A 26,612-nucleotide genomic window follows, 5' to 3' on the forward strand; every position below is an offset into this window, starting at 1 on the left:
TGTGATCCCGTTCATCAAATGACAACACATGTCTATGGTCAGGAAACATAACCATCTTTAATCAACGAGCTAGTCTAGTAGAGGCATACTAGGGACACTTTGTTTTGTCTATGTATTCACACATGTACTAAGTTTCCGGTTAATACAATTCTAGCATGAATAATAAACATTTATCATGATATAAGGAAATATAAATAACAACTTTATTATTGCCTCTAGGGCATATTTCCTTCACGGACACCCTGTCCGGTTGATCACTCTTCTCCCTTTGATTGAGCCCTTGAAGTTGAGAATATGCCCCACTTGCCGGTCCATTTCCTCTTGCATGCTCATGAGCATAATCATGTCCACTTCTTCGTCTGAATCCGACGAATCGAAGAATTCATCTTGAATCATTTGGTCAAGCTCCGTCGGTCCATACTCCTCGTCCGACGAAGCATCGGAATCCATCGTTTTACCTAAAAAAATCACAAAAAATCCGGTCGAACAATGTGTCGAACACATCAAGTGCAAGGGGGGGAAGAGAGTTGCCGGACGTACCAAGGTGGCGTCCGAGCCGGCGACGACGTCCCCCGTGGCGAGGACGGGAGGGCTCTTCCGGAGCTGGCGGCGGAGAGCCTGGGAACGGCTGCGGAGCGGGCGCGGCGGCTGAGCGCGAGACGGATGCCGCGAAGGAGGAAGAAGAGAGGAGATAGCAAATGGATCCGGCTGGTCTTCGGGGTGGATTTGGTGCAATTTAGGGTGGGGTCGGGCTGTCGGTCCGACATGACGGGCGTGCCTGGACGTGCCCGGGCGCCCCAATATCCGCCCCATATTTGTGCTGGATATGGAGAGTGCCAGTACGTTTGAGGCCCGTTTAAGGAGCCCGTATGGGTCAAAAAATCGTGACCGGACAATGACCGGGTGGCCCGTTCTGGCATATGAGGTGGGTTTGAGGTGCCCGGCTATATATGCTCTGAGGAAGCCCAGATTGCTTGGAAGGCAAAACTTAAGAAACCGAGATTAAATTAGCACAGAAATGGTACGTAGTACCAGGGAAGTACCCAAGGACATGTCAGGAAAAAAGGTACCGAAGGAGAAACGCATCAACTTGACACGTTGCTTGGAAATTGGAAGGCAAAACGAGAGAGGCCGAGATTAAATGAGCACAGAAATGGCACGTAGCAGTACCAGCTACCAGGGAAGTACCCAAGGACATGTTTAAAAAAAAGGACAACGCTAACGCCCACATGTGTGGTGGGAGCCAAACCCGCCCACACGCCCTATAGCACACAGACTACGCCATGTCACGGCATGCATACATGTGGAAATCTTTTTGGATTTTCTGTTTTTAAAATGTTTTATCTTTTAAATGAAAAGTCCGATTGAAGATCCGTTTTCACCATTAAATCCCTCGCGACGAGATTTTCAAAACTAGATCTCATATCAATATATTTCGACGAAATTTTTTTTTGTTAAAAGTTGCCGTGTCTATTGCACATGAATTGCCATGATGTTTACACTGAAGTTGCCATGATATGTTTCAGCTATTTTTTCTACATTTAAAAGTAAATTTTGACATATTATAAAACGGGGAATTAAGAAACTAGACTTGCCATGCACCATAAATTAAAATTGCCACGATACATGCACATAAAATTGCCATGGTTCATACAAAAAAATATTTTCAGTCTAAGCACTATGGCAACTACAGTGTAAAATCATGGCAACTTTTGGGCAAAAAAAATCGTCGAAACATATCTACATGGGGTCTAGTTTTGAAGATCTCGTCGAGACGGATTTAATGATGAAAACGGATTTTTAATTCGTTTTTTTTATTAGGAGATAAAACATTTTTAAGCCCAAAACCAAAAAGATTTCTGCTGATGTCATCTGTTCATACGTGGCAAAATGAGTGGTGATGGAGACGTGTGGGCTATGTGCAAACGCCCACATGTGTGGGCGTTAGTTTTTCCGAAGAAAAAAAAAAGAAGTACCGAAGGAGACAAACGCATCAACTTGATACGGGATACAGGACCACGCATGAGCACATGCACGGTCTACTGGCCAGCGTTGCCAATACGCTGGGCAATTACGACGGGAAGCAGTAACCGCCAGCTGACCAGTGCCCTAGGACAGGAGATCTAGAGCATTTTCAGTCGCATAATTATCACCGTTTATCTGCATTTCAGGGCCCTTGGGGGAAAATCATCATATTAGAACACAAACAGGTCAAACTGCACATTTTATTCCAAGAGAAGCTCGAGCATACGATTGGAGCATGGTGACCGGTGAATAGCCAAATGAAAAATGCTTGAAAAAAAATAGGAAATGGAGATTCATCGATGCAAAGCCGCCGCAACTATGCTTATTAGCGTCAGCTAAACTCATGTCATGATGCCTTGATCAATCATCGTAATCGTGGCGGCGGCGGTTGTTCCCGCGACGCTGCTTCCTATCATCGTCGTCGTCCTCATCATCATCGTGCTTGTAACGTGGCTTCCTATCATCATCGTCGTCGTCGTCATCGCGCTTCTTGTAACGCGGCTTTCTGTCATCGTCGTCATCGTCGTCGTCATCACGTTTCTTGTAGCGCGGCCTCCTCTCATGGTCGTCGTCGTCGTCATCGTCGCACTTCTTGTGCCGTGGCTTCCTCTCATCATCGTCGTCGTCGTCGCGCTTCTTGTACCGCGACCGCCTCTCATCGTCGTCGTCGTCGTCCTGCAGAAAAATACAGCAAGAGATGATTTTCAGGGGAACGGAGTCAACGGTGTCTGTGGGCCCATACATTCCGAAACGTAACAAAGTCCGTGGCCGGGATGGGCACTCACATTCTTCTTGCGGCCGTAGCTGGGCCGGTCGTCGTCGTCGCCGTGGGACGGCTTTGGCTTCCGGTACGCACCACCGTCGTCGTCGTCGTCGTCGTGCGCCTTCCTCCCGTGCCCGTAACCAGCAGCGGAGCCGTGTGACTCCTCCGGCCTCCTCCCGTGCCCCGCGGAGCCGTGGCTGTCCTGGTCCTGCGGCCTCCTGCGGTGCTGCTCGGCCGCGCCGTGGCTGTCGTACGATGACGACGAGGTGGAGGCGGTGGAGATGGGGTAGCAGATCTCGTCGGAGGGCGGGAGGGCGCGGCCGAAGGTGAGGGTGATGTCGTAGCCGCCGCCGTAGGGGGTGGGGTCGTGCTCGTCGAAGTCGGCCACCTCGTCGGCCTGGGCGCCGCCCCAGAAGATGCTCGCCATCCCGTGCGCACGTTCGTCCGCGTCTGCGGGAGGCTCCGGAGAGGGGTCGAATGGGATCGGCTAGCACGGGAAGAAGAAAGAGGATCGCGCGGGCCGCTCGGGGAGTTTCCATGGCTGGGAATCGGTCAAGCGGAGATGGGTGCGGAAGCAGCGCGCGTCCTCTTTTCCCCGCCCGAGGATCGCGGCGACTGGCGAGGACCGATGGTTTCTCTCGCTCCATTTGCCGCCGCCTGACGACCGTCGAGATGTGCAGCAAACGGCACGACGCACGACTTGTTGCCTGTAAATAGCAGCACAGAAGCAGGTGAGAGTATGCAGTGAAACACCAGAACCTGGGAACCGGAACAGATCACAAACTGAACAAGCTTTTCATCTTTTTCTTCCTTTTGGTTCTGACTGACACCTGACAGCATTACATTACATGTGTTGGCACATATAGCCACCATTTGGTGGAAACACAAGAGGGAAATGGAGGAGAGGAGGAGAGATGGTATGAGCAAAGCCCCCTGTTCCGCCCGCCACGTCAGTTCCTTGTTCAACTGTTACATGGTCTGACAGTGTCCGTCTTCGTGAATGGATCGATGACAGGCGGGCTTAATACGGCTCATGCCACTGTTGGGACGAACTTACATCTTTACAGGAAAGCAAACGGACCAACATCACGCACGCTCTTTACTCTGCACACGCATTTGGTGTAACTGTACAAAAAACAATTCCTGTAGGTATGGACGTTGGGCAGCTGCTAATCTTCGTTTTTCTCTACCCCTCTGCCTGCTGTACTCTCTGCCTTGGTGCTTGGTTCGCGGGTACGGGCTTCAGTAATGGTTTTAATGCAGCCATGATCTCCGCAAATGAAGGCCGCGCCCTTGGGTCCCTGCAGCAAATACAGGAGGCATGAACATTCAGACTACTAGGAATTGTACATTTGCCGAACAAGAATTCGGATGCCGATTACGAAGGCCCAATGTGCAATATTTTGAAATTGCAACCGAGCGGATTAGGCATACTAACGTCTGCCAGCATCTTGTTATGATCTCTGCTACGGCGGGGTCGACGTTGTCTGGAATATCAAGGCGGCGACTCTGAAACCCAACTGCTCCAACGACTTGCATTGCGTTCATACCTTCCCAAGGCTGTTGTAGCGTACAAAGTTCCCACAGTATGACACCGTAACTAAAGACATCGCATCTGCCAACATACACAACCATTTCAGCAAGCACAAATTTATGTGATATATGAATACATATGAACTGGGTTTTAAGCAGTAGACTAACTTCTCATCTGATGGTTCATTACGTAGAACTTCCGGTGCCATCCACTCGGCCTGCACACCAACGCACACATTTAGTAATATGGATGGTAGAGCACTTGAACCACCTAGATGCAAACTAGAACGCCTACATGTAACATAATCAAGTTTTGTTTTACGCCAATGTACAAGAATTATCTGATATAAGTGCAACAAAATTTGAAGACACTTAATCCCGTGCGCTACCATAAGTACATTAGCGAACTATGTGACTACACCACTAGGCGCTAGCTATTTGTGGACTTTGAACTAAAATAGTTTAGTATAATATAAAAGGGGTCACTTTTTTGCAAAAATAAATAAATAAAGGGGGTCGCTTGTGTGTGTTTTTAGCAATTGGCTTCCTGATGTCTTCCCAGCCGTTCAATGGCATTCGTTTATTAAGAGAGGAGAGAACGGTTTCCGGAACTGGAGAACCCGTACACTTCAACAAAATTTAAACATGCAGAAGGAAGTTCATCTATACTCTCCCACAGACGGAAATATGCAGTAGCTTAAAGCTTAGAGCACTGCTCACACAAAATAAAAGTTATACAGAAATTGCAGGATCATGCAAGCTTACTGTTCCAGCTGTTGATCTTGATGATAGGAAGGTATTGTTCTTCATTCTTGATAGGCCAAAATCACAAACCTAAACGCAAAAAGTTATATAGCTTGCAATAAAAACAGAGCACAGAATGCCATTGATATAATGGAACTTGTGTGTTACCTTCACAACCCAGTTCTTGTCAACCAGTAGATTTGGAGATTTCAGGTCTCTATGGACTATAACTGGTGTGCAATTATGCAGATAATTCATACCTCGTGCCTACAGACCATCGGAAGCAAGTTAGTAAGCAATATATTAGCTGTATTTGATGCCTGCATTTGTCAACAACTTACAGACATATATACTTAAAGCATGTATTGGTCTTACCACATCAAGTGCCATTCTTAACCGCCTCTTTTCATCCAACAGGTTGTTAGGTCGATGAATCAACCGGAACAAGCTACCTCTGTAATACCAATAGCACACCTAGTAATTAGTAAATACTGTGAACTCATTTAAAGGATGTTATGGAACTAAAGCGGACATAATTTATAGATGAAAGAGGAGGGGGGGCTGTTACATTTGTTCTCTACTATTTATATCAGCCTCCAAATCATTTCATGTTTATTTCTGAACAGATAACTGTATCCTTAATAGAATCACTTGTCAGCAATCTAATGTGCGCTCCTTAAAGGGGGTTGCTGACGAGCATTCTGGAATGTGTGAGATACTTGTCTGTTCTCACTTAATGTTAAATTAGCTCGACTTACAAACTGCTCTCACTTAATTTAAATTAGCTCGACTTACAAAGCAAGCTAGGTTATTAAAACATTACATGATCGAGAAGATGAGATCAAAACAATGACACCCAGAAAACATAGAACAAAATTATTGTCCGGAGCAAAATCATAACAAACTAATTATTCAAGAATTCGACACTTGTAAGGATAAATGATTGATTAATTCCTTTGTGTCAATTGCTTCAGCATTTTCCATTTTAACATAAAACAGTGAATTCTAGAAAATCCATGAGCAACATGCCGCGTATAAATTTAAGTAAAACTAGTTCAGAAGAAGTTGTCAGAAAGAAAAACATCTTCATGATACGTCAAACTTTGCATCAAATGGTCAAGTGGCATGATGATCTTATGATGATAAACACGAGTCTCAAATAAAAAAAATTAAACCAAGAAAGCTACCTTGGAAGAAATTCGGTGACAATGGAAAGATTAGGCACCCGAGTGATAGCACCCATGAAAAGAACAACATTAGGATGACGTAACCGCTTCATTATTCGCACCTAGACATGAAGCAATTATCAGGATAACTGCATAAGAACAAACTTATTAAACCATTACTACACATGAAGGAAACAAACTGTGGTCAGGCTACTGACTTAATTTCTAGCAATATCTAGAGAATATGGTGTAAACTCAACCAGTAAATCTATTGTCAAAAGTAATTATCTAGAGAATATGGTGTAAACTCAACCAGTAAATCTACCATTACACATAATTTCTACTGCAATGCAGTACAATTTACAACAGCGCAGAAAAAATATGATTACTTCACAGAAACCTCGACGTTTGGCTTACAAAGTGCACACGCAGAGTGCATATGAAAGCCAACAGCACTGTACAACAGACATCAGGACATACTTACATAGGCATAATAAACACCAACAAAGCCGACATCACTGTACTTACATCTATTTATGCCATTTCGAATATAGAAAGCAGTTTACCTCAGCTTTAAATTCATCCAGAGCATCGCTCGAAATATCTTGTTGCAAAAACTTCTTGACTGCAACTTCCTATAGGCAAAGCAAGTTATTATTCTTTAAAAATGGCATTAAACAGAATATAAAAATTAAAGGGATTGCTAAATGATTAACACAACTCCGCCTATGTTGTTTCAACATAGCCGGTCCCAAGCCCGGGTAAAGGACGAGGGTTGTGATAGGCTTGGTGAGCCAACGTAAAAACTCAGCCACTCTTATGGAGATGAAACCCAAAAGATTTTCATTGGGGCGTAACCCTCTCAGCGATGCGCCACATCGGAACCCGGGTGTGGTGTCAAATGGGCAAGGGCCGGGCCCTCACCCCCCTGGTGGCGCGCCGTATCTTGATCTGGATACGGTGGCAAGCGAGCGAGGATCGGGTCGTCGCATCCTTAGTGGCGCTCTACATCGGCGCCCGGATGTAGTGGAAAATGAGCAAGGGTCTTCGCATCTGACTAGACGAGTGCGAAGGGTAAGGAAGCTAGCCGAGCCTAGGAGGATTCGCTTAGGTAGCTGGGACGTAGCGTCTCTGACAGGGAAGCTTCGGGAGCTAGTAGATGCAGCGGTGAGGAGAAGTGTTGATATCCTTTGCGCCCAAGAAACCAAATGGAGGGGACAGAAGGCGAAGGAGGTGGAGGATACCGGCTTCAAGTTGTGGTACACGGGGACGGCTGCAAAAAAAATGGCGTAGGCATCTTGATCAACAAGGGCCTCAAGTATGGAGTGGTAGACGTCAAGAGACGTGGGGACCGGATTATCCTAGTCAAGCTGGTAGTTGGGGACTTAGTTCTCAATGTTATCAGCGCGAATGCCCCGCAAGTAGGCCACAATGAGAATACCAAGAGGGAGTTCTGGGAAGGCCTGGAAGACATGGTTAGGAGTGTACCGATTGGCGAGAAGCTCTTCATAGGAGGAGACCTCAATGGCCACGTGGGTACATCTAACACAGGTTTTGAAGGGGTGCATGGGAGCTTTGGCTTTGCTCTAGCCTACGACAGCTTACGACAGCTAACACCCTTTTAGAAAGAGAGAATCGCATCTGGTGACTTTTAGTAGTGGCCAACACTCTAGCCAGATTGATTTCATCCTCTCGGGAAGACAAGATAGGCGTGCGTGCCTAGACTGTAAGGTTATACCTGGAGAGAGCAGCATAAGCTTGTGATTGCTGACTTTCGCTTTTGGATTCGTGTCCAGCAGGACAAGCGTGCCAAAGTCGCTAGAACGAAGTGGTGGAAGCTCAAGGGGAGGTAGCTCAGGCATTCAAGGAGAGGGTCATTAAGGAGGGCCCTTGGGAGGAAGGAGGGGATGCAGACAATGTGTGCATGAAGATGGCGACTTGCATTCGTAAGGGGGCCTCGGAGGAGTTTGGAGTGTCCAGGGGAAGGAGAAGCGAAGATAAGGATACCTGGCAGTGGAATGATGATGTCCAGAAGGCGATTAAAGAGAAGAAAGATTGTTTCAGACACCTATACCTGGATAGGAGTGCAGACAACATAGAGAAGTACAAGATGGCGAAGAAGGCCGCAAAGCGAGCTGTCGGTGAAGCAAGGGGTCGGGCGTATGAGGACCTCTACCAACGGTTAGGCACGAAGGAAGGCGAAAGGGACATCTATAAGATGGCCAAGATCCGAGAGAGGAAGACGAGGGATATTGGCCAAGTCAAATGCATCAAGGACGGAGCAGACCAACTCTTGGTGAAGGACGAGGAGATTAAGCATAGATGGCGGGAGTACTTCAACAAGTTGTTCAATGGGGAGAATGAGAGTTCTACCAATGAGCTGGACGACTCCTTTGACGAGATCAGCACGCGTTTTGTGCGGCGAATCCAGGAGTCTGAGGTCAAGGAGGCTTTAAAAGGGATGAAAGGAGGCAAGGCGACGGGCCCTGATTGTATCCCCATTGAGGTGTGGAAAGGCCTCGGGGACATAGCGATAGTATGGCTAACCAAGCTTTTCAACCTCATTTTTTGGGCAAACAAGATGCCAGAAGCCCAGAAGAATGGAAACGGAGTATATTAGTATCAATCTTCAAGAACAAGGGGGATGTTCAGAGTTGTACTAATTATCGTGGAATTAAGCTGATGAGCCATACAATGAAGCTACGGGAGAGAGTCATTGAGCACCGCTTAAGAAGAATGACAAGCGTGACCAAAAATCAGTTTGGTTTCATGCCTGAGTGGTCGACCATGGAAGCCATTTTCTTGGTACGACAACTTATGGAGAGATACAGGGAGCAAAAGAAGGACTTGCATATGATGTTCATTGACTTGGAGAAGGCCTATGATAAGATACCACGGAATGTCATGTGGTGGGCCTTGGAGAAACACGAAGTCCCAGCAAAGTACAGTACATTACCCTCATCAAGGACATGTACGAAAATGTTGTGACAAGTGTTCGAACAAGTGATGTCGACATTGATGACTTCCCGATTAAGATAGGACTGCATCAGGGGTCAGCTTTGAGCCCTTATCTTTTTGCCTTGGTGATGGATGAGGACAAGGAGATATCCCATGGTGTATGCTCTTTGCGGATGGTGTGGTGCTAGTTGACGATAGTCGGACGAGGGTAAATAGGAAGTTAGAGTTATGGAGACAAACCTTGGAATCGAAAGGGTATAGGCTTAGTAGAACTAAAACCGAGTACATGATGTGCGGTTTTAGTACTAATAGGTGTGAGGAGGAGGAGGTTAGCCTTGATGGGCAGGTGGTGCCTCAGAAGGACACCTTTCGATATTTGGGGTCAATGCTGCAAGAGGATGGGGGTATTGATGAAGATGTGAACCATCGAATCAAAGCCGGATGGATGAAGTGACGCCAAGCTTCTGGCATTCTCTGTGATAAGAGAGTGCCACAATAGCTAAAAGGCAAGTTCTGCAGGACGGCGGTTTAACCCGCAATGTTGTATGGCGCTGAGTGTTGGTCAACTAAAAGGCGACATGTTCAACAGTTAGGTGTGGCGGAGATGCGTATGTTGAGATGGATGTGTGGCCACACGAGGAAGGATCGAGTCTGGAATGATGATATACAAAATAGAATTGGGGTAGCACCAATTGAAGAGAAGCTTGTCCAACATCGTCTGAGATGGTTTGGGCATATTTAGCGTAGGCCTCCAGAAGCTCCAGTGCATAGCGGACGGCTAAAGCGTGCGGAGAATGTCAAGAGAGGTCGGGGTAGACCGAATTTGACATGGGAGGAGTCAGTTAAGAGAGACCTGAAGGATTGGAGTATCACCAAAGAACTAGCTATGGACAGGGGTGCGTGGAAGCTTGCTAACCATGTGCCAGAGCCATGAGTTGGTCGCGAGATCTTATGGGTTCACCTCTAGCCTACCCCGACTTGTTTGGGACTAGTTGTTGTTGTTGTTGTTGTTTGTTGTTGTTGTTGTTGTTGTTGTTGCTAAATGATTAACACAAAATGCAGAGCAAACATGAGGAATCTTCAAACTAACCAGAATGGTTATTGAAGCCTGTCACTATAAATATCACATTTCAATTCAAGGCCTGGGTGAAAACAGAAAGCAACAGGTGGCAAAAGTCTACTGGTAAAAATTTCCCTTTTGGTGCAAGGCTCAAACACTTAACATTATTTATCTACCTTTGTATCTCAATGCAAGCATTTCACATTATGGAGGAGAAAAAGAACAAGATGGCGTTTTTTGCAGAATTTTAACTGACTTTCCTCATTGATAAATGTCAATGACACTGAAAATTAGAGACCTATAGTCTCAATGTTATAAGTCAACATTTCTTTCACATCAGTAGTCCCCATAGACAAAGAGAAGTTAAATTGGCTTCCTTATATTTCCTTTGCTCATTTAGCAATTGACATGGAACTAGTTAGTAAATTTGAAGACTATAAGAGCACATTTAAACTGAAAGACTTACTGTTCCATGCCATTCACCTCTATAAACTTCTCCAAATGATCCTGAAACACAAATTGGTTGCACGGAAATTAAAAACTCTGAAATCATTTTATGCTAACATCAGAGAATCATTACACACAGCCGCTGAAAAAATAATATGAGTAAGATAAAATTCATGTAAATAAATCAAGAGAGCGGTACCAAGGCCAATCCGTTCCCCGATTGCGATTTCTTCCAACTGCATCTCAAACTCTGCAACATCGTCTAGAGTAACTTCAGATTTTGCACTTTCTGTCCCGCTTGATTTATCTGAGGTTCTTTCAGCTTCCCGAGGAACTTCAGCAGAATCCCTTTCTTGATCTAGAGCATTATCTTGGCCATGACCAATTTCAGTGTGCTGTTTATCCCAAAAGTCATCTGCAGCTTTCTCAACTGATTCATTTCGTTCAGATGTGCTTGGTAAACTAAGTAGCTGATTACCAGGCTCCGAGTGTTCATATTGCTTGCTAACAGCAGCAGTTGTTGCAACAACTGCAGCTGCGGTAACGGTGGCTGCAGCTGCAACGGGCACATCAAATTTCATATCACTGTTAGATTTTGCGGCTGCGACAACCATCGAAGACGCTACCACTGCAGCAGTTGCAACAGCAGCAGCCGTGACAGGCAATTGCTTTGAGAGCTGTGACGGAGTTTCCTGGGGAGGTGCCGAAGGTTCATAATGAGAAAAATAGGGAGATGTGTTATCACGGATATCCGGATGGTGGTATATACCCAAACCCTCGACAGGTTTAAGTGAGTCCAGAAGTGCGCGGTGAGGTACAACTTTTGATTGGAGTTCATGCCCAGGACGATGAGACAGTGATGGGCCATGACCACGATCAGCATATTCCCTTGATCCAACCTCATTCATTCTCCTTTTCATTTCATCCTTGCTTTGAAATAGGGTGGCATCACACACAATTAGATCCTTTGGCTCCTCCATTGAATCTTCTGAAAACAAGTCAGGCGGTGCCACTACTCCATTTTCAAGTAAGACCTCATGGATTTTCCGTGCTAACTGTGGATTTTCCCTGGCAGCATGAATCATGTACTCTGAGATATCCTTTACTTTCATCCTCCGGAAACCCGTAGTGCTGCCCACTTCTGGGGAAGAAGGTGAACTTGACAGAGAGTTATTTGCACCAACTGGTTTTTCTTTGTTCTTTGGTGCCACCGCTTCTTCTGTGCCTCTACTTTCATTGATAAGAGGTTTATTTTCACTTGGGAATGTGCTAACCGATAAATTTTCAAAAGAACTTATCGTATTTTGTTGATTGCTTGTTTGACTAGTCGCGGCTCCATCTGTATCAGAAGGACCAACGTTGCTTGATGTCGATCTTCTGTCAAGTAGCTCATACTCAAAGGAATCACATGCAGAATTTGAGACTCCACTGTGAGAAGATCCCAAGTGATTGGCCGTATCAGCTTTGCTTAACTGATGGTTATCTGAGTAGGAACAGTCTTCAAATTCTGTAGACAAAACAGCACCCTCTGAAGGAATAACTGTGCCAGGATCTGTCACGAGATCAACGATGAATTCCCTGCAAAATGCAGCATGGCATAGAAGTTATGAAGTCTCTAATGCATCTTCTTTAGTTTTTTCTAGGTCCTAACATTTGGGTGAAGCAAGAAATCTAACCACGCACAGCACAATTATCCCATCAGATGTTTATATGTGCTACAGAATCTCATTTATGCTGACTGTGTGTGCAAAGGGTGTAATACCTTCCATCGTCATATTTCACAATGTTCAAAGCTCCATCATCCGATCCAGTGTACTGCCTTCCTTTCAGGAGTCGACAAGGGATATCAAGGCTATCAGCCAAAACCTACATCCAAGTGTGAAGAGGAAATAACTATTAGTACACCAGTGAGGTACCTATTGGACAAATGTCTTGCACAGTGTTTCCACATGTCAGTGAAGCAATTGTTAGCATACTAATGGATCGTTTTTTAACAATTGTTTCGCTCATGGTTTGCTGCATTATATCTATATATTTCATAGAGCAGCGAGGAAACGTTATCATCCATTTTGATATTAGAACAATGTGAAACAACAATGCTGATATGAAGTTCTGCATCAAATTACAGGGTGACAAACTAAAACATTACAACAGATATCCATGCTTAGCAAATTCTGTTTGTACAAAGATAGGACACGATTGGTCCCGCCATCTAAAAATGTTTAATATATTTGTAAATTACTGACCTTAAATAGCAGCGCGCGATGACGAGCTAGACCAGTTTTTAATTGGCCAAGAGGCACAACTACACTTCCAATACGTGCTCTCAGGGATCTGATCATATTCTGGTATTTTCTCGACGTGTTCTCAGGATCAAATATTAGTCCACCCATGTGGTTAGAAACTAAATTAGCAAGTTTCTGAATCAAAACATTGCCAACAAATTCTGAATTTCTCGATCGAAGTTCAACAGCAATGATTGAGGCCTTCTGCTCAAGTTTCATAAGCTCAGGATCTTCACCTCTGTGAACCAATACAGTTTCCCAGTTGACACTATTATGTGAAACTGGCTGTGCTCGCAGTTCACTCAGAGAGGGCATGTTTATCGATGCCGGCCCATTCCCAATGACGTAGAGATCATAAAAGCCATCTGTTATTTTGTCATCATAGCCAAGGGCGTAGAAATTCTGTGGAGCATGAACAAATATATCATATGGTATGTATCAGAATATGGTAAGGGTAGAATAAAAGTAATGAGCATTTGAGTATATAGAAACACCACAATACATGGTCTGTAAGAAACCCTATCGAAGATGCCATCCGTGTTCATTTATGGTCCATCAATTCCGTTTACAAAGTCGACATAGGATTCATGCATTATCAAGCAACAAATTAGTGATTACAAATAAGTATAAACATAGAAGAACTAATTTGCTGAAGGAGCTCCTACTGTTACCAGTCAACCGCTAATAATGGATCTACCAGCATCACACTCCGGAACACACACAAGAAATTATACTGTGGTGACTGTATACATGAAAGTCAGTATCAGATGTTCTCCTGCAACCCGAACTCCAAAGAATTCCTAGCAAGAGGTTAGTCCTTTTGGAAACTTCATTGAATTCATGGGTTTTCGGTATATGGCACAACGAAACAACTTCTGTTACTCCTGCTGGATTCAACATAATATCAGATTAGTGAGTTTTTCGGTCCCTATGGATTTAAACTTCTGTGTTCCAAAGTAACAACCCTTTGTTTAAAAGAGAGAGCTCCTACTGTTACGAATCTAACAAGGAATATACCAGCATCACGCTCTAGCTAGAAGACTAGGAAGCACACAGCAATGAGCATTATCATAATGGATGATCACAACTGCGATACGAGAAATATTATTGACAATCGGAATCGATCATGGAAGCAGGCAGGGCTAGATTGCTAACTGACCCAGTATCGGGCCGCGAGGACCTCAGCGAGGGAGCTCGCGGGGCGGCGGAAGCCCAGGCTCATCTGCTTGGCGACCTCGATCTCCATTTCCTCGGGGTTGTCCCGGGCGCTCATCTCCAGCACGAGCTGCAGCTGGAACTCCTCGAGGTCGTCCTCCTCCTTCTCCCTCTCCCGCTTCCTCTCCTCCGCCTCGGACGACTCCCTGATGACCCGCTCCTCCACCGCGTCCTCCTCCCGCGATCGCCGCCGCTCGCCCTCCTGCGAGAGCCTCCGCTCCATTCCCTCCTCCTGTGCGCGCCTCCTCTCGCCCACCGGCCCCGATGGCCGCCTGTCCTCCCCACCCGGCGACGCGGACGCCGACCCCTCCGCCTCCGCGGGGGGCGGGGGCGTCGGGGGCGGGGGCCGCGTCGGGACGGAGTCGAGCCAGCTGGACACCACCGAGGGCGGCTGCTGCTGCCGCTGCTCGGGGAGGAGGGGAGGGTGGCCCGCGCCTCCTCCGCCTCCGCCCCCTCCGCCGCTGCCCTTGCGGGGGAGCGGCGGGGCGGGCGGCGACGCGCCGTCCCCGGACCCCTCCCCGATGTGGAGCTTCCTGAAGAAGTTCTTCATGCCGCCTCCCTCCGCCGCCGCCGAAACGAAAGTCGCCGAGCAGCAGCAGCTATTGGGCGCCTACTGGTGTTGGTGGTGGGTGGGTGGATCCGACATGGCCACTGACGCGGGACGGACGGGGGTAACTTTAGCCAACTATTGACCCGCCTCGACGCCCCCCAGTGGCCGAGGCGTCATTAGTTTAAGCGTGCCGTTATCGCTAGCGACCTGCCGCTACACCGCATTTTTCTCTCGCTCCACGGCAGGTCGGTACCCCGTACCCGGCAGCGACCCCTCCCCGGCGGGGAAGGAAAGGGACCGGAGCGGGCTCGTTTACCAGAAACAGAAAGAGTCAGGGGTTTGGGCGCTAATTACCACCCGTTCTTCAGGATTTTTGGTAAGCTCGAATCGCTTGCGTCCTCCTGCAATGCGTGCAGTTATTATGGAAAGGCGTGCGGATGTCTCGTCGCGCGGTCCACGGTGTACGCTAAGCTAAGCCGGTTTCGTCTGACCGCAGAAATACGCAGGCCCGTGAGGCTGGCCTGTGGGGCGGGCGAACCCCTGGCCCGCGCGTCATCGAGCTGCTGCCGTGCGGGTGCGCTCCCGTGCGTGGTCGGTCTTGCCCGCCGAACGGGAGGTGATAAGCAGAAGAATGGAAAAAGAAAGCATGTTTGTTTAGTTGTGTGTAAGCAGAAGCAGACAAAGGGATAGATAACGCTGACAGCGCCACCCGACCTGCGTGGACCCGGCTCACGGCGGCCCGTTTGCTTGGCCGTCTGACATGGGTGGGCTGGTGGACAGGCCACTACGCTTGCCTGGCTAGGTAGTGGTGGCGGCGCCGCTCGTTCGTTCGCTCGTACAACGAGCACTTGACGGCACGGTCCCGCCCACCATTCACACTTGCTCCGCTAGCGCGTGGGTCCCGCTTGGGGCTGCTTTATCCTCCTCCCACTGACAGGCTGATCTGGCTGGTTTATTGGCCCACTTGCCATCTGCTGTTGGTGTAGTAGTGAACAGCCGGGCATTATCATGGCAACACACACGGCCTGCCTACGACCTTTTAGATCAACTCCAACGCGCCGATCGGACAGCGCATTTGTCCGCTTTTTGTTCATTTGGGTCAGCCGTCCGCCCGGCGTTCGTCCAGTTTTGCATTTGAGTCGGAGTGCACCCAACGCGCCGACTCATTTCATGTCTGCATTCAATTTTTAAATAAAAAAGGCCCGCGGCCGATCATGCCAGCGGCCATGTCTCATGCCGGCATCATGTCAGCGCCGGCATACAATGCCGGCTTCAGAAAATATCACCACATTTCATGCTGGCGCACTCGCCAGCCGGCCGGCACAATGCCAGCACACACAAAATGGTGGGACTTGAGTTCGACCACGCCATCGCGGCTCCCGTGGTCATGCCGGCACACCTGCCGGCATACAAAAAAGATGGCCCTCGCCGCCATATATCACTCGTCGTCGAACTTGAGCATGTCGGCCTGCATCTTCTCGAACCACGGCCTCTTCCTTGGCGACACGGTGTTGAGATCCACCTTCATGATCTCCACCCCGGTCATCATGCTCGCGAGAGCCACTTCTTTCGCCTTGGTCTTGGCGTTGGCGGCCTCGATCTCTAACTTCTTGGCTTGCTTCTCTGCCTGGAGCTCGAACATCTTGGCTTGCTTCTCGGCGTCCAGATCAAGCCTCCTCTGGATCTCCATGAAAGCATCCATTTGCTCCGCCTTGAAACGCCGGCGCTCCTCCTCCCTTGGTTCCTTATTCATCATGCCGTCCACGCTTGTGATCAAGGCGTTGGTGGCCGCATCTCGCTTGTCCTCCTTCTTGGAGTTGGTCTTCCCCCGCGGTCGTGCTGGCTCACCCTCCCCAACATCCTCCACGGCTTTCTTCCCCCCACGTGCCTTGAGTGCGGCATATTGCGCCTTGAACTTCTCCTCGTCCTTGATGACCCGATAACAATGGGAAAGGTTGAAGCACTTTCCATTGTGTTGAACCTTGAATGCCTCCAAAGCTTGAAATGCCTACAAAATGTTTCCATGCAAACATATGGGCAAGTGATATGCAAATGAACACGCAAAGGATGATCTTGATGACACAAAAGAGGGCGGCTTGCTTGCTATCATACCATGGCTTGCATGCCGATGCCGCTCATGGGGCGGGCCTTGACGCTCTCAAGGGTGGCGCAAAACTTGTTGCACTCTTGTTGGATCACCCTCCACCGCTTGGAAATGGAGACCCACCCGCACATGCTCACAAATTGGTAAGGTGGAAACTTCTTGCGCTCATGAAACTCTTGGTGGACACGAGTCCAAAAGGTTGAATGTTTTTGCTCGGCGCCCGTCTTGGGGTCTTGTCCAATCTCTCGCCAACACTCGCAAAGAAGCTTGTCCTCGGCAGCTGAGTACGCCTTCGTGCGCTTGCTCTTGCGCTTCGGCTTAGGACCGGCGGCTTGGTTGGCGAGCTCGTCCTCGAACAAAGGCTCCACTTCGATGTCGCACTTGTCCTCTTTCTCTAGCCCGTAGTCGTCCGGGAACTCGTGGTCGAGGGGGAAGCCGTCCAGGTCGATGCCGACCTGATCACGCATGAAGGCCGCCTGATCGGGATCATAGCCAGCGGCCGGCGTGAACGCCCCGCAGCCATCCTGGCTTTGTGTCTCGTCGGGATCGTAGCCAGCGCCCGGCGCACCACCCTCGAAGATGAGGTTCTGCATGTAGTCCTCGTCGACGGCGGACGGCATTTCCTCGAACAGGTTACGGGCGTCCGGGAGCCCGCCAGCCGGCGTCTGCCGCGCGCGTTTCCTCGTGTCGCCGGATGACGAGCTACCGACCACCGGGGTGGCGTTGAGGTCGATGGGCGCGGGCGCGGGGGTGGAAGGCGCGACCACGCTCACGTCGAGCGAGCACTCCTCGGAGAGGCGGGAGGCCTGCGGGTAGACGTGGAAGCCGGGGATCGGGTTGCAAGCCGACACGCGGGGTGAGTCGGGCAGCACCATCCGAGGAAACTGCTACCTCTTGAGCACTGTGTTGGTTTTCCCTTGAATAGGAAAGGGTGATGCAGTAAAGTAGCGTAAGTACTTCCCTCAGTTTTTGAGAACCAAGGTATCAATCCAGTAGGAGACCACGCTCAAGTCCCTCGTACCTACACAAACAAATAAGAACCTTGCAATCAACGCGATAAAGGGGTTGTCAATCCCTTCACGGCCACTTGCAAAAGTGAGATCTGATAGAGATGATAAGATAATATTTTTGGTATTTTTATGATAAAGACTATAAGTAAATAAAGCAAAATAAACAGTAATAGAAATAACGGTAGATTAATATGATAGAGAATAGACCCGGGGGCCATAGGTTTCACTAGTCGCTTCTCTCAAGATAGCATAAGTATTACGGTGGGTAAACAAATTACTATCGAGCAATTGATAGAATTGAGCATAGTTATGAGAATATCTAGGTATGATCATGTATATAGGCATCACGTCCGTGACAAGTAGACCGACTCCTGCCTGCATCTACTACTATTACTCCACACATCGACCACTATCCAGCATGCATCTAGAGTATTAAGTTCATAAGAACGGAGTAACGCTTTAAGTAAGATGACATGATGTAGAGGAATAAACTCATGCAATATGATATAAACCCCATCTTTTTATCCTCGATGGCAACAATACAATACGTATCGTTTCCCCTACTGTCACTGGGATCGAGCACCGCAAGATTGAACCTAAAGCTAAGCACTTCTCCCATTGCAAGAAAGATCAATCTAGTAGACCAAACCAAACTGATAATTCGAAGAGACTTGCGAAGATAACCAATCATACATAAAAGAATTCAGAGAAGATTCAAATATTGTTCATAGATAATCTTGATCATAAACCCACAATTCGTCGGATCTCGACAAACACACCGCAAAAGAAGATTACATCAAATAGATCTCCAAGAGAATCGAGGAGAACTTTGTATTGAGATCCAAAGAGAGAGAAGAAGCCATCTAGCTAATAACTATGGGCCCGAAGGTCTGAGGTAAACTACTCACACATCATCGGAGAGGCTATGGTGTTGATGTAGAAGCCCTCCGTGATCAATGCCCCCTCCGGCGGAGCGCCGAAAAAGGCCCCAAGATGGGATCTCACGGGTACAGAAGGTTGCGACGGTGGAAATAGGGTTTTTGCTCCTCTCTTGATGGTTTGGGGGTACGTAGGTATATATAGGATGAAGAAGTAGGTCGGTGGAGCCACGAGGGGCCCATGAGGGTGGAGGGCGCGCCCAGGGGGTAGGCGCGCCCCCTGCCTCGTGGCCTCCTCGTTGCTTGCTTGACGTCCACTCCAAGTCCTCTGGATCACGTTTGTTCCGAAAATCACGTTCCCGAAGGTTTCATTCGTTTGGACTCCATTTGATATTCTTTTTCTGTGAAACACTGAAATAGGCAAAAAAACAGCAATTTGGGCTGGGCCTCCGGTTAATAGGTTAGTCCCAAAAATAATATAAAAGTGTATAATAAAGCCCATTAATCATCCAAAACAGAATATATAATAGCATGGAACAATAAAAAATTATAGATACGTTGGAGACGTATCAAGCATCCCCAAGCTTAATTCCTGCTCGTCCTCGAGTAGGTAAATGATAAAAACAGAATTTTTGATGTGGAATGCTTCTTAGCATATTTCTCAATGTAATTTTCTTTATTGTGGCATGAATGTTCAGATCCGAAAGATTCAAGATAAAATTTTAATATTGACATAAAAATAATAATGCTTCAAGCATACTAACTAAGCAATTATGTCTTCTCAAAATAACATGGCCAAAGAATGTTCATCCCTACAAAATCATATAGTTTGGTCATGCTCCATTTTCGTCACACAAGAATGCTCTCATCATGCACAACCCCGATGACAAGCCAAGCAATTGTTTCATACTTTAGTAATCTCAAACTTTTTTCAACTTTCACGCAATACATGAGCATGAGCCATGGGTATAGCACTATGGGTGGAATAGAATATAATGATGGGGGTTATGTGGAGAAGACAAAAAAGGAGAAAGTCTCATATTGACGCGGCTAATCAACGGACTAGGGAGATGCCCATCAATTGATGTCAATGCAAGGAGTAGGGATTGCCATGCAACGGATGCACTAGAGCTATAAATGTATGAAAGCTCAACAAAAGAAACTAAGTGGGTGTGCATCCAACTTGCTTGCTCACGAAGACCTAGAGCATTTGAGGAAGCCCGTCGTTGGAATATGCAAGCCAAGTTCTATAATGAAAAATTCCCACTAGTATATGAAAGTGACAAAACAAGAGACTCTCTATCATAAAGATCACGGTGCTACTTTGAAGCACAAGTGTGGAAAAAGGATAGTAGCATTGCCCCTTTTTATTTTCCCTTTTCTTTCTTTCTTTTTTTGGGACAATGCTCTATGGATGATGATCATCACACTTCTATTTATTTACAACTCAATGATTACAACTCGATACTGAACAAAATATGACTCTATATGAATGCCTCCGGCGGTGTACTGGGATATGCAACGAATCAAGAGTGACATGTATGAAAAATTATGCATGGTGGCTTTGCCATAAATACGATGTCAACTACATGATCATGCAAAGCAATATGACAATGATGAAGCGTGTCATAATAAACGGAATGGTGGAAAGTTGCATGGCAATATATCTCGAAATGGCTATGGAAATGTCATGATAGGTAGGTATGGTGGCTGTTTTGAGGAAGATATAAGGAGGTTTATGTGTGATAAAGCGTATCATATCACGGGGTTTGGATGCACCGACGAAGTTTGCACCAACTCTCAAGGTGAGAAAGGGCAATGCACGGTACCGAAGAGGCTAGCAATGCTGGAAGGTTGAGAGTGCGTATAATCCATGAACTCAACATTAGTCATAAAGAACTCACATACTTATTGCAAAAATCTACAAGTCATCAAAAACCAAGTACTACGCGCATGCTCCTAGGGGGATAGATTGGTAGGAAAAGACCATCGCTCGTCCCCGACCGCCACTCATAAGGATGACAATCAAAGAACACCTCATGTTTCAAATTTGTCACACAATGTTTACCATACGTGCATGCTACGGGACTTGCAAACTTCAACACAAGTATTTATCAAATTCACAACTACTCAACTAGCACGACTTTAATATCACTATCTCCATATCTCAAAACAATCATCAAGTATCAAACTTCTCCTAGTATTCAATGCACTCAATATGGAAGTTTTTATTATGCTCATCTTGGATGCCTAGCATATTTGAATTAATTTCATAATTAATGCAATTTACCATGCTGTTTAAGACTCTCAAAATAATATAAGTGAAGCATGAGAGATCAATAATTTCTATAAAATATAACCACCACCGTGCTCTAAAAGATACAAGTGAAGCACTAGAGCAAAAACTATATAGCTCAAAAAATATAAGTGAAGCACATAGAGTATTCTAACAAATTCTGAATCATGTGTGTCTCTCACAAAAGGTGTGTACAGCAAGGATGATTGTGGTAAACTAAAAAGCAAAGACTCAAATCATACAAGACGCTCCAAGCAAAACACATATCATGTGGTGAATAAAAATATAGCTCCAAGTAAAGTTACCGATAGACGAAGAAGAAAGAGGGGATGCCTTCCGGGGCATCCCTAAGCTTAGGCTTTTGGTTGTCCTAGAATTTTACCTTGGGGTGCCTTGGGCATCCCCAAGCTTAGGATCTTGCCAATCCTTGTTCCGTAATCCATCAAATCTTACCCAAAACTTGAAAACTTCACAACACAAAACTTAACAGAAAATCTCGTGAGCTCCGTTAGCGAAAGAAAAGAAAACACCACTTCAAAGAACTGTAATGAACTCATTCTTTATTTAATATTGGTGTTAAACCTACTGTATTCCAACTTCTCTATGGTTTATAAACTCTTTTACTAGCCATAGATTCATCAAAATAAGCAAACAACACACGAAAAACAGAATCTGTCAAAAACAGAACAGTCTGTAGTAATCTGTGTCTAATGCAAACTTCTGGAACTCAGAAAAATCTACCAAAATAAGACGACCTAGATAATTTGTTTATTGATCTGCTGCAATTGGAATCAGTATTTTATCACGTTCTGGTGATTTTAAACAAGTGTTTCGTGAACAGAAAGTTTCTGGAATTTTCAGCAAGATCAAATAACTATCAACCAAGAAGATCCTATAGGTTTCACTTGGCACAAACACTAATTAAAACATAAAAACACATCCAACCAGAAGCTAGATGGATTATTTATTTCTAAACAGAACCAAAAAGCAAAAAACTAAAATAAAATTGGGTTGCCTCCCAACAAGCGCTATCGTTTAACGCCCCTAGCTAGGCATAAAAGCAAGGATAGATCTAAGTATTGCTATCTTTGATAGGCAATCCATAAGTGGCTCTCATAATAGATTCATAAGGTAATTTAATCTTCTTTCTAGGGAAGTGTTCCATGCCTTTCCTTAATGGAAATTGGAATCTAATATTCCCTTCATTCATATCAATAATTGCACCAATCGTTCTAAGGAAAGGTCTACCAAGAATAATAGGACATGAAGAATTGCAACCTATATCAAGAACAATAAAATCAACGGGCACATAATTCCTATTTGCAACAATAAGAACATCATTAATTCTTCCCATAGGTTTCTTGATAGTGGAATCCGCAAGCTGCAAGTTTAAAGAGCAATCATCAATTTCACGGAAACCTAGCAAATCACACAAAGTTTTTGGAATCGTGGAAACACTAGCACCCAAATCACACAAAGCAAAGCATTCATGATCTTTAATTTTAATTTTAATTGTAGGTTCTCATTCATCATAAAGTTTTCTAGGGATAGAAACTTCCTACTCAAGTTTTTCTTCATAGGATTGCATCAAAGCATCAACGATATGTTTAATAAAGGCTTTATTTTGACTATAAGCATGAGGAGAATTTAGCACGGATTGCAACAAGGAAATACAATATATCAAAGAGCAATTATCATAATTAAATTCCTTGAAATCCAAAATAGTGGGTTTATTGCTATCTAAAGGTTTAACCTCTTCAATCCCACTTTTAACAATTTTTGCATCAAGATCTAAAAACTCCGAATTTTTGGGACGCCTTCTAACTAAAGTTGACTCATCTATAGTCCCATCATTATCAAGATTCATATTGCAAAATAAAGATTTAATAGGGGACACATCAATAACTTTTAGATCTTCATCTTTATTCTCATAAAAACTAGAAGAACACGCCTTCACAAAACAATCTTTTTTAGCACGCATCCTAGCGGTTCTTTCCTTGCACTCATCAATCGAAATTCTCATGGCTTTGAGAGACTCATTGATATCATGCTTAGGTGGAATAGATCTAAGCTTCAAAGAATCAACATCAAGAGAAATTCTATCCACGTTCCTAGCCAATTCGTCAACTTTAAGCAATTTTTCTTCAAGCAAAGTATTGAAATTCTTTTGCGAATTCATAAACTCTTTAACACTAGTCTCAAAATCAGAGGGCGACTTATTAAAATTTCCATAAGATTGTTGTAGGAATTACCATAATTATTAGAGAAATTACTAGGATACGGCCTAGAATTAAAGTTTCCTCTATAAGCGTTGTTACCAAAATTGTTCCTACCAACAAAATTCACATCCATAGATTCATTATTATTCTCAATCAAAGTAGACAAAGGCATGTCATTAGGATAAAAAGAAACACTCTTCTTAGCAAACAATTTCATAAGTTCATCCATCTTTCCACTCAAAACATTAATTTCTTCAATTGCATGCACCTTTTTATTAGTAGATCTTTCAGTGTGCCATTGAGAATAATTAACCATAATATTATCTAGGAGTTTAGTAGCTTCTCCTAAAGTGATTTCCATAAAAGTGCCTCCCGCGGCTGAATCTAAAAGATTTCTAGAAGAAAAATTCAATCCGCCATAAAAGTTTTGTATAATCATCCATAAATTCAAACCATGAGTAGGGCAATTACGTATCATTAATTTCATTCTCTCCCAAGCTTGTGCAACATGTTCATGATCAAGTTGCTTAAAATTCATAATATCGTTTCTAAGAGAGATGATCTTAGCGGGAGGAAAATACTTAGAGATAAAAGCATCTTTGCATTTATTCCAAGAATCAATACTATTTTTAGGCAAAGACGAAAACCAAGTTTTAGCACGATCTCTAAGAGAAAAGGGAAATAGCTTCAATTTGACAATATCATTGTCCACATCTTTCTTCTTTTGCATATCGCACAAATCAACAAAGCTATTTAGATGGGTAGCGGCATCTTCACTAGGAAGGCCGGCGAATTGATCTTTCATGACAAGATTCAACAAAGCAGCATTAATTTCACAAGATTTAGCTTCGGTAAGAGGAGCAATCGGGGTACTAAGAAAATCATTGTTGTTGGTATTGGCAAAGTCACACAATTTAGTATTATCTTGAGCCATCGTGACAAGCAAGCAATCCAACACACGAGCAAACAAGAAGCGAGCGGAAAAGAGGCGAACGGAAAAGAGGGCGAATAAAACGGCAAGGGTGAAGTGGGGGAGAGGAAAACGAGAGGCAAATGGCAAATAATGTGATGCGAGGGATAAGAGTTTGTGATGGGTACTTGGTATGTCTTGACTTGTGCGTAGACTCCCCGGCAACGGCGCCAGAAATCCTTCTTGCTACCTCTTGAGCACTGCGTTGGTTTTCCCTTGAAGAGGAAAGGGTGATGCAGTAAAGTAGCATAAGTATTTCCCTTAGTTTTTGAGAACCAAGGTATCAATCTAGTAGGAGACCACGCTCAAGTCCCTCGTACCTACACAAACAAATAAGAACCTTGCAACCAACGCGATAAGGGGTTGTCAATCCCTTCATGGCCACTTGCAAAAGTGAGATCTGATAGAGATGATAAGATAATGTTTTTGGTATTTTTATGATAAAGACTAGAAGTAAAGAAAGCAAAATAAAAAGTAATAGAAATAATGGTAGATTAATATGATAGAGAATAGACCCGGGGGCCATAAGTTTCACTAGTGGCTTCTCTCAAGATAGCATAAGTATTACGGTGGGTAAACAAATTACTGTCGAGCAATTGATAGAATTGAGCATAGTTATGAGAATATCTAGGTATGATCAAGCTAAGCACTTCTCCCATTGCAAGAAAGATCAATCTAGTAGGCCAAACCAAACTAATAATTCGAAGAGACTTGCAAAGATAACCAATCATACATAAAAGAATTCAGAGAAGATTCAAATATTGTTCATAGATAATCTTGATCATAAACCCACAATTCATCGGATCTCGACAAACACACCGCAAAAGAAGATTACATCAAATAGATCTCCAAGAGAATCGAGGAGAACTTTGTATTGAGATCCAAAGAGAGAGAAGAAGCCATCTAGATAATAACTATGGACCCGAAGGTCTGAGGTAAACTACTCACACATCATCGGAGAGGCTATGGTGTTGATGTAGAAGCCCTCCGTGATCAATGCCCCCTCCGGCAGAGCGCCGGAAAAGGCCCCAAGATGGGATCTCACGGGTACAGAAGGTTGCGGCAGTGGAAATAGGGTTTTTGCTCCTCTCTTGATGGTTTGGGGGTACGTAGGTATATATAGGAGGAAGAAGTAGGTAGGCGGAGCCACAAGGGGCCCACGAGGGTGGAGGGCGCGCCCAGGGGGGTAGGCGCGCCCCCTGCCTCGTGGCCTCCTTGTTGCTTGCTTGACGTCCACTCCAAGTCCTCTGGATCACGTTTGTTCCGAAAATCACGTTCCCGAAGGTTTCATTCCGTTTGGACTCCGTTTGATATTCTTTTTCTGCGAAACACTGAAATAGGCAAAAATAGCAATTTGGGCTGGGCCTCCGGTTAATAGGTTAGTCCCAAAAATAATATAAAAGTGTATAATAAAGCCCATTAATCATCCAAAACAGAATATATAATAGCATGGAACAATAAAAAATTATAGATACGTTGGAGATGTATCAGAAATGCCGACGAGCTAGTGCTGGCCGCGACGATGGCGGCTTGGACGAGGCTGTGCTGGCTAGGGTTTACCCCTAGCATGTAGAGTGCCTCCCTCGTTGCCGCCACGACGTGGGCATTGGTGAACTCCTGCTGCGCGACGGCGACGACGGCGGCCTACGCGGCGGCCTCATCCCTCGCGTCTGCGGCGTGCCTCCGGCCCTTCCTCTTGGCCGACTCCCTTGCCCGTTGTTCGGGCGTCAACGCCTTCTTCGGCTTGGTCACGGTGGCGGTCTTGCGCAGGGCATGAGGCTTGCCTTTCCCGGAGGGGGTGGCGGCACCGGACGAGGCGAGGGAGGCGAGGCCGACGGTGGCGTTGAGGTCGATGGCGTCGTCCATGGCTGGTTGGGGGTGGGAGCGCGCGCGGGCGGGAGTGTTTTGAGGAAAAGGGTGGGAATGGTGGTGGCTCCCACCGACAGGCGGGCCCGGGGAGAGGAGTAGGCGCGCACGCGCGTCCGTCTTGTGTTCGCGCCGACGCAAATCCGGCTCAAAATTGGGCCGGGAATGGGTCGCCCGCGGACGAAAAACGGACGCGTGTCCGTTTGGGTCGGCGCGTTGGGCCGAATTTTCTGTCCGCGCCGATCCAAACGGACGGCGGCGGACGAAATGGGTCGCCCCATTGGAGTTGCTCTTATTTATTTATTTATTTATAGGACGCGTCTAGGGGGCGGCCGGCTGCCCACTAGTGCGATCGAGCAGCCGGCCTGAAAAGATAAGGCCTTGTCCCCCACGCTCCAGAAAAGGAAGGACAGGCAGCCACCAAAACCGACCCGATCGATCGGCCAGTCCTGATACGCCCGCGCTCCCACGTGGCCAGCCTGTCCCCCCACGCCCGCTCGCCCCCACGCCCCAGCTATACCTA

The 26,612-nt window shown here is 45.9% G+C and overlaps 2 protein-coding genes across 2 annotated transcripts; both read right to left on the reverse strand.

Annotated features, from left to right (window-relative positions):
- Window positions 1–2,195: 2,195 nt before the first annotated feature.
- On the reverse strand, window positions 2,196–3,563 carry LOC109757444 (uncharacterized). The gene is made up of 2 exons (XM_020316266.3): window positions 2,811–3,563; window positions 2,196–2,700 (listed from the first exon to the last, which is right to left on the reverse strand). Exons 1-2 carry the CDS (start codon window positions 3,213–3,215, stop codon window positions 2,386–2,388), a joined length of 720 nt encoding a protein of 239 aa, XP_020171855.1. The 5' UTR covers window positions 3,216–3,563; the 3' UTR covers window positions 2,196–2,385.
- A 1-nt stretch (window position 3,564) lies between these two features.
- Window positions 3,565–14,898, reverse strand: LOC109757443 (probable serine/threonine-protein kinase SIS8). The gene is made up of 13 exons (XM_020316265.4): window positions 14,141–14,898; window positions 12,943–13,383; window positions 12,459–12,562; window positions 10,896–12,274; window positions 10,716–10,756; window positions 6,798–6,866; window positions 6,253–6,353; window positions 5,441–5,519; window positions 5,234–5,332; window positions 5,087–5,155; window positions 4,490–4,539; window positions 4,227–4,403; window positions 3,565–4,089 (listed from the first exon to the last, which is right to left on the reverse strand). The coding sequence occupies exons 1-13, from the start codon at window positions 14,744–14,746 to the stop codon at window positions 3,975–3,977; spliced, it is 3,330 nt and encodes a 1,109-aa protein (XP_020171854.1). The 5' UTR covers window positions 14,747–14,898; the 3' UTR covers window positions 3,565–3,974.
- Between the last annotated feature and the right edge of the window lie 11,714 nt (window positions 14,899–26,612).

This window comes from Aegilops tauschii, chromosome 6 (genome assembly GCF_002575655.3).
Source record: "Aegilops tauschii subsp. strangulata cultivar AL8/78 chromosome 6, Aet v6.0, whole genome shotgun sequence".
Lineage (NCBI taxonomy): Eukaryota > Viridiplantae > Streptophyta > Magnoliopsida > Poales > Poaceae > Aegilops > Aegilops tauschii.

Coding starts and splice junctions, on each gene's coding strand:
- LOC109757444 (XM_020316266.3), bottom strand. CDS start 3,215: ATGGCGAGCATCTTCTGGGGCGGCGCCCAGGCCGACGAGGTGGCCGAC. Junction 2,701..2,810: donor GCTACGGCCGCAAGAAGAAT/GTGAGTGCCCAT, acceptor ATTTTTCTGCAG/GACGACGACGACGACGATGA.
- LOC109757443 (XM_020316265.4), bottom strand. CDS start 14,746: ATGAAGAACTTCTTCAGGAAGCTCCACATCGGGGAGGGGTCCGGGGAC. Junction 10,757..10,895: donor CGGGGAACGGATTGGCCTTG/GTACCGCTCTCT, acceptor TTTGTGTTTCAG/GATCATTTGGAGAAGTTTAT. Junction 4,540..5,086: donor CAAGATCAACAGCTGGAACA/GTAAGCTTGCAT, acceptor GTTGGTGTGCAG/GCCGAGTGGATGGCACCGGA.